This window comes from Ambystoma mexicanum, chromosome 1p (assembly GCF_040938575.1).
Source record: "Ambystoma mexicanum isolate Mex_15411 chromosome 1p, UKY_AmexF1_1, whole genome shotgun sequence".
Lineage (NCBI taxonomy): Eukaryota > Metazoa > Chordata > Amphibia > Caudata > Ambystomatidae > Ambystoma > Ambystoma mexicanum.
The window spans coordinates 116,380,470-116,388,555 of NC_090921.1; the positions used below are offsets into that span (position 1 = coordinate 116,380,470).

The 8,086-nt window shown below is 42.5% G+C and overlaps 1 protein-coding gene across 2 annotated transcripts in view; it reads right to left on the reverse strand.

The window, feature by feature from the left end:
* Positions 1 to 6,788, reverse strand: part of MPDU1 (mannose-P-dolichol utilization defect 1) — a 79,154-nt gene extending 72,366 nt beyond the window's left edge. The window contains exon 1 of one of the 2 annotated variants that reach the window (XM_069644586.1): positions 6,628 to 6,788. In XM_069644586.1, coding sequence (XP_069500687.1) covers positions 6,628 to 6,721 — 94 coding nt within the window. In that variant the 5' untranslated portion in view covers positions 6,722 to 6,788. The remainder of the gene's footprint in view (positions 1 to 6,627) is intronic. The other variant, XM_069644593.1, reaches the window with a different exon arrangement.
* Between the last annotated feature and the right edge of the window lie 1,298 nt (positions 6,789 to 8,086).

Here is an 8,086-nt window from a genome sequence, read left to right on the forward strand (position 1 = left end):
AGCCTGGCTAGCTTGGAGCCAACAGTTACCAGGAGCTACTTTGACATTAACTTTGGCGTATTTGAGAATGTTAATAAAGAAGAATTATAATGCAGCTAGTAAACATTTAAACATAATGGATCATAAATAATGGACAAAAAGTTTAAGTGTGCATTTCACATGGAAGTTAGATTTGCGGTGCACTGTGTACTCTCTCCTGGTTCCACAGATGTAGCTCCTGCCTACTGGGTGATGACCAACATGCAGAAGCTGGTTTTAACTCCTGCTCATCAAATCCTTTAGTATTATTACGGTATTTATTGAGCGCGGATCTAGCTTCGGGAAGCAACAGAGCACTTTACAATCATAGGAGGAAGAACATGGTGAGGAAAGCAGGGAAAAGGGAGCGGGGAGCTAACGGGGAGATGACGTGGGGGGCAATTGACCACAAGGGATCTACAAGCAACCAAGGGGGACAGTTGGGAGCATACTACCAAATATCAGATACAGTGGGGAGTACATGGTGTGTGAATATAGGTGTTGGGGAGTGGCCATTCCTTGGCATCCTAATTTTGAACCCTGTATACATGCAGTTTTCTCCCATACTCCACATGCGTTCTACACTGGCACAAAAAGGTCCAATTGCAACCAGATATGCTGAAAGTTTGTCAGCTGCTAGAATAGAAACTGAGATTCAATGAGCAGGAGCTAAAGGCAGCTCCTGGGTATCCAGCATTAAGCAGTGACCACGAGCTACTATTGGAGAACAAGGAGCTAATACATAGAGTTCCGCAAATATAACTTTTAAATAAGATGCATAGTTAATTTGTTAATTCTTTATGACTCTTTTTGCTATAAATGTCAATTAGATGTGTCCTAAAGTTTATTTATAGATTATCACAAAGAGACAGACTCTCGGCATCTGTTGGCCCGGGTAGCCAAAAGTAGCTCCCAATAGGTGATTAGCTCAAGCTAAACAAACAGACTCTTTTTGGCTTTAGATATATGGCTGCAGTCTTCTGCCACAACGTATGTGACAAGTAATATGCCAGAATCTAAATAACAGACATTAAATAGTTTTGAATGTGCAGAAGACAAGGCTTTAAATAGCGCGGTTAGTCAACTACTTTTATAATCAATGGTGGTATCATTATACATCAGCACATACATTCTTAGTGCTGGGACAATGTGGATTTGAAAATCAAGATTGAGTATTGACATTTGTCAATATTGTCGCCGAGCTTTGTTGCCTACATTTTTTTACGCTGCTTTCAATATGTGAATAATTGAGCGCCATTCGTGTAGTGTCTAATTAATTACTCTTTTTTTATTGCATCTTTGCTTTAAAATAAAACTTTTAGCAAGGTTATGTCTACTATTTTGTCCCATACGAAGTTAATCACCAGAACAGGGAGGGTGAAACATTGAGCAGTCATGCAACAATCAACGCTAGAATGGTATCTGGTTGTGCTTGTGTGGATTGGCAATTTGCGTCGGATTTTCAACATGCGTTTATCGCTCTACTACCACTGTGTTCAGACACTTATTTAAAACGTTTATCGCTGCTATTGTTGGTCTGACTCGTTCTCCTCTCAGAATCATCGACTCATCTGCCGTAAGTGATCTTGTTTCTTCCACCAGTTTAGCAAAATACTTTGTTCTTCTTTCTGCAAGTCCTGGACAGCTGGTAAATAGGTGGAGCAAGGACTGTTCTTCTTTCTGCAAGTCCTGGACAGCTGGTAAATAGGTGGAGCAAGGACTCCACTAAGCTGGTTAGGCAACACAATCTACATGTGGGCTGAAGGTTACTCCCCTTAGATCTTGACGCCAGAACCTCCATTGTGGGGAAGAAATTGAACCTCAGTCTCATTCGATTCGCTCTGTAGGATGCATCCGGGAATTTCAGGATGAGCGCAACCATAGGGACTAATTTCTGTTTCTAGTTGGTGGAAAATGTTGCACTTGTTCGCTGTTTCTCTGGTGGTAATACAGTCTCTTTCCCATCGTTTTTATTTTTAGCTCTACCCGGATTTTGAAGATCTTCGACTGATACGTCCAAGTCATTCAAGAGAGTTTTACAGGCTTGTTCCCAAGCGACTTCCGCTATGATTTTGCCGGAAGAGATTTCAGATCTAATGGCTTCATAGTTGAAGATCATATTTTCCATTCAACTGCTGCCTTTAATGATATCAAACCCAGTTCTCTGCGTATTATATAGATAGGAGTGGATCTAAGGGTGCCTAGTATTCGCTTCCAGAACTTTCCTTCAAGCAAATTCCTTATTTCCTCCTGTATGGAAAACATTGCCTCAGTACCATAAGTTGAGATGGGGACCCTGGCTCTGTAGAATGCAATGATTGGATATAACTGAAATGATGTTGCTTCCAGACTTCTTAAGTATGCTTATTATGTTTATTACGACTTCTTAAAGTACTTGACAAGCAGTAACTCAGTTAGATAGGACAGAAACACTGGCGGCCCATCACCCAGGCAGAGGGCTAACCAACTGACCCAGGCTAGAACCTTCATTCACACATTTCAAGATTCAGACATCAACACTCAACATGACATCACAACATTCCTGCTTAACCAGGCAAGCCATACACAACACATTTCCCCCCTTTACATTAGCACACTACACACACCAAGCACTACACTAGACTAACATGTAGTTGCAGAATCTCCATTTTAGTATGAGTGCTTGATTGGACAGAATTTTGATATTTTCGTTCAGGGCGAATGTTTTCGTTATCCAGAACGTTTGAGAAAATCTGGATGCCCAGATATATGGGGTACACAGTCCAGTTTCTTTGAGCCAATGTACCAGCTGAATGACTGTGTCTTCCTGTTATATTTCCGGAGTTGTATGATCTTCGTTTGCTCAATTTTAATAACTAGGTTGTTCTGCCTGGTATAAGCTTCCAATCTAGCAAGTTGTCTTTAAATACTGTTTTGCGTTCTGTCCATCAAGATTAGATCGTTCTCCTAGAGGAGGTATGAAATTTACATTCCACCGATTATTGGGAGAACACTTCTGCAGATTTTAATGAATTCTCCAAAATCAGAGATGTAGAGGTTTAAAATAAATGGCGCCAGGGGACAGCCATGTTTTACCACTCTGTTGGCAATTTATCGCTAAGGAGGCCTGCTGAGTTTAGACGAACTCTGATGAAGGTGATTGGGTTTAGTTTTCTATTTGCTCCAGCAGATCTTCTGGACAATTCCATTTCCTCCGCTTTTCCCATAGTATATGTTTACTTATACTGTCGAAGGCTTTGGCGAAATCAACAAATGCCAAGTATACATTTTGTGAAGTTTTCAGCATCTTTTTTTGTAGGTGTGCCAGTAGGAAGAGAGGGGTGGAACTTCCCCAGCCCTTTGCAAAGCCAAATGTCACCGTGGCCCTGGTCTTCAGCCCATTCTTTCAGTCTATTTAGGAGAAGTGACACATACAGTTTTCCCAGAACGTTTAAAAGTGTGATTGGGCGTAAATTCCAGGGTCTTCTATGTCTCTACTTTTAAAAATAGAAATTACTGTCATGCCCTTTCAAGACGGTGGGATTTTTTGGGTGGCAATGATCTTCTTTAAAATGGAGTCGAGCACCCCAGCCCATTCCTCCGGGTTCTCTTTCAGCATTTTGTTTGAATTGCCATCTGGGCCTGGTGCTCGTGAGGGTTTTAATTTCTGGATTAGAGATCTTAAATCGGCAAGTTTGTACGACAATGACCAGGGCTGGTTTCCCTGGAAATGGAGAGTAAGATTAGGGTCATCAACTAGGGTAGTCAATCCATCTCCCTTCTGCTACTCTGTTTATCAAAAGGTAAGTTTTGATTAAAGCGGGTCGAGTTAATGGTCGACCACATTTCTCTTGTGTTGTTCTTATGAGCCAAGCTTCCCAGCATTTCTTGAGGCGCCTCTCCTTACCAGTTCGCATTTGTAGGATCTTTTTTGTAGCTTTCCGTCAATCTTGCAATAGCCTCTGCCACATCTGCTCTTTTTAGGTGCCTCACTTCTTTTCTCAGTGCTGCCTTTTTCTTAGCTAGTTTGTTTTCAAAGCTATGTCTGTGATGGGCTTGTATTGCAGGCGTGATCCGCGTGGGTTTCCGGTGTTCCACCAGAAGTGTAGTGTAATTGGGTGTATTTCTGGATAATAAGGCGTCCTGATGGGCAGACTGCACCTGTAGTGTACTGTTCATTTTGGCTATATCATTCTTCTTTAGCCTGAGTCGCAAGGTGCCATTGACCAGCTCCTCCCTCGCCGTTCCTCCAAGTACCATTAAAGTTTTAATAAGTTATGGTCCCTTTGATCCATATGTTCGACTTTCAGTGATTTGATATCACCAATCAGATTTCTAGAAGCGAAGATAAAATCAATGGCTGACGATTGCAAGCCTCAGTGGCACGGTGGATTGCATCTCTCTCCCTTTTCAAATGCGCCATTAAGACGGTGTAAATTGCAAGATTTCATTAGTAGGTTCCAGGCTATTCCTCCTTGTGATTCCGCTGCCGAAATAGTGTGTGCCTCACCTCCTTCTTCTTTACGATCTTCCTCAGGCAAGTTAAGGTGTCCACACAGGAATATGGAGGCATTCTCCCAGGTATAAGCCGTGTCAATAGCATTCCTTATGGTTTTTTGCATGGTCTTGCCATCTTGGGGCTTCGGGTTCCAATATATATTGATCAAATTAGGTATCTAATGGTTGGCTTAGATAGTGTCAGGTAATTAAGATTTTGCTTAATTACGGTTAGTTTAATAAAGTGGCCAAAGTTGGCTGAGAGCAGTGGTTCAAAGTCAGGAGACCGGCCGAAGCGCAACCTTCCTGATGCGCTATTGCTGGATTGAGGAAGGATACAAAACCAGCCAATGTTGGATTCTTGGATAGGTATACCTCTTGCAGGCAGATGAAGTGCGCCTCCGCCCATCTAGTGGGGCCAGGTCTTGTCAAGTGAGCGAATCCTGGCGTGTTCCAAGTAGAAGGTTTCTGCCTGTGACCTTCCAAAGCGATTGCTAAGTGTAGAGTTCAGACGCTGAGTGGTTGTGGAGCCTCGCCTGTTTGGATCGGGGATTTCTACTTGAGGATTTCGTTTTATAGGAGACAAGTCTTCTCCCTACCCTTGAACTGTCCGAATGTATTGTCAAGGTCAGGTTTTCGCTTTTGGTTGCCGGGTTCTGAGGGTCTAATCACCCTTGGGCCTTTTGGGAATCTATCTGACGGCGGTTGGGAAGTCTGTCGATCTTGGACTGGCTCATCTTGTTGAATTGTTGCAATTATGAATCATTTATTACACGGTTAATACCGGAAAGCAGTCTCTAAAACCAAGATTCAAGCCCAGTGTTCCTCTGCTTTGTCTTGCTTTCAAAGCAAACACATAGTCCTCAAACTATCTTCCTGGCCTATTTCTTAATTGTAATAAAAAAAATCTCACCATTTTTTATTTTTACTGCCGCAAATGTATTTTTGTTTGTCTGATATAACCCCAGCAGTAGTGGTAAGAGTTGCTAAATCATGGACTCTAGGAGTAAGGGAGATCATGTAATATATAGTGAATTTATCTCGAATAGATGTATGCATGTATATTATTATGTACTTCACAGTGGCAATGTTGGCAGACATTGTGGAGTGTATCATGAAAGTTGTACACTAGCATATATTTGAGCACATGCACCATAGAAAGTGTTCAATGCTTCTATGTACTGTTGGTGACTTGACATTCGCTAGCTGAACCACAACGAAGCTCTCATATGTAGCCCTATCGCATTCTTCCACATCAGCCCAAAGCTCTGTAGTCTGTTAGATCGTGTCCACTTCCCTATGTATAACATGCTCCCAAATTAATCGAACACACATAAAAAGCACACTGGACCACAGCAGCTGCGTCCTGCATCCATATACACTCCATTGTTTCCACCTGCTACTCACACTATCCATCTAATGAACCCCCCTATTTCTTAGAGGGCCACTCAGAGAGCCCACGCCCCCAATAGTGGCAGAAGGCGTCCATACAATGCAGATTGTAAAGTGTGTGTGTTTTTTTTTTTTTAACATAAGAACGTGCCCAAACTCCCCTTTATTGATGTGAAATCACTTCCATCCCAGTTTCAGGCCCTAAATCACACACATGCATCCTTTTTCACCCATCCCCATAGATACACCCTCACATCTACCAAGTCACATGAATTCAAACAATGACATCCAGTATTCATCTAAAATATCACCAACACCAACCCACGCTTCCATTGATCGAAACTCTGCTCCGTGCATAAACAAAAGCAAAAAAGAACACAACTGGCTTTGCCAATTCTTATTGTCTTTCATTTAGGACTTATAGTTCTGGGTTTTTAATTGGGAAATCCAGATTTCCAAGAATGAAAGGAAACACCAAACCTGGACTAGCATCGCCCAATGGAACAGTACATGTTGACATACATGATCGCGATACCACCAGCAAGTGAAGGAATACTTTGCCCAAATTAAAGATGGTACGATATGGCGTCAAGAATACAAACTCTTTCAGGTGGCATTTGCCCTCACCCAACATGGCCGCTGACAGCCTACACCTTGCCGGTTACAAAGTCTATTCAAATTCAAAACAGTAGCCCAATCCTGTATTGTGCTTCAACATCACACCCCAAATAACTCGCTCACCATGCAGGAAGTTTAACTGTAAGAAGAACTCATCGTAGCACAGTTCCGTCATCAGGAAGGGAACCAGTAATTGTTTCACCCCCTCATCCGCCATCTTGGTGAAGAGCAAAGGTATCTAGCGACACTGAAGGTAAGGTGAGAGGGCGTGTTGCAAGGATAGGCTGCTGATTGGAGGGATGGAAGGGGCTGTCACTATACAAGAAAGACACAAAAGTGAGCTCTACGACGACTCCTTCTTGAACTTCCTGTTTAGACGTTGAGGGCGAGGCTAGCCGATGAGGGGACAGGCGCAATTGTGCAATGGGGTCTTTAATATGGACCGCTGAACAGCAACAACGAAAAACGCTAAAAGGCCACCCCCTTTTAGTCTTTAAAACATTAAAATTATGTAAAGGAATGTAATAAAAAAGCTTTCAATATTTCCCACAAGCATAAGTATTGGGTAATTCAAAATATGAAAAGCTCCGTGCCAAAACAGTGAGCATCCACGACCAATGACAAGAGCGCAACGCGTTGCTTCAACCGAACTCGTACATTGGAATTAGGAATGCCGTGCCTTTTCCAAGATGGCACCCAAGTTCAGTGTTGTAAGAGAGAGACGTGGCCCCTTCAAGTTGCAGCCTCCGTTCACCTGCATACGCGAGTTTTACGAATGTGTATTTGTGGTCGTCATACCTGCCTACATTTGAGCCGTCGTTATAAACACGTTGGCAGTTTGCAATTTACAATGGAATGCAATAAATGTGAATGTTCAAGGACATGCATAACCACCCATATTGCACAGGACGAATAGCATTCGCCTTCCATAAAAGCAATACACACAGAAAACCAAGAGAGGATATTTTCTTCAAATACTGTTTTTGAAAACGTTAACATGTGTGCATGTTTATAAACTCCAAGAACCAATACAAAGGTTTTCCCTGGAACTTGCAGTACCGGCATTGGAAATGTCACCTTCAGTTTGTTGGTTTTCATGGGGTTATATAGTGTGTGGTCAGTGGTGAGGTGTTCAGCCTGCAAACCTGATGGCTGTGGTTCAATCCCTGAGGTAGGCTAATTCATGAACTCAAAGAGGACCTTCAGTGTTTCTCATTTTAGCTGGGGGAGACAGAGTCCACCCTCTGAAAAAAGTGGGTGGACTCCGCCCACCCGCGTGTACCCTCAACTTGAACCCTGGAAAACTGGCCAAAAAGAATGGAAGCTGAAAAAAATAGGAATGCTGCTTTCAATTCGGTGTCATTAATGACACCGGATTGAAAGCAGTATTCTGCATTTTTTTTGAATGCTTCAGATTTTATTCTTTTTTGGCCAGTTTTCCTTATGTTTTAGCCGCCCTTCAATTTAGGGCGACTAAGACATAAGGCAAACTGGCCAAAAAGAATGAAAGTTTAAGCAATATAAACGCGGTAATACTGCATCTGCGCCGTTTCTTGGTCCTGTCCAATCGGATGGAGGATTG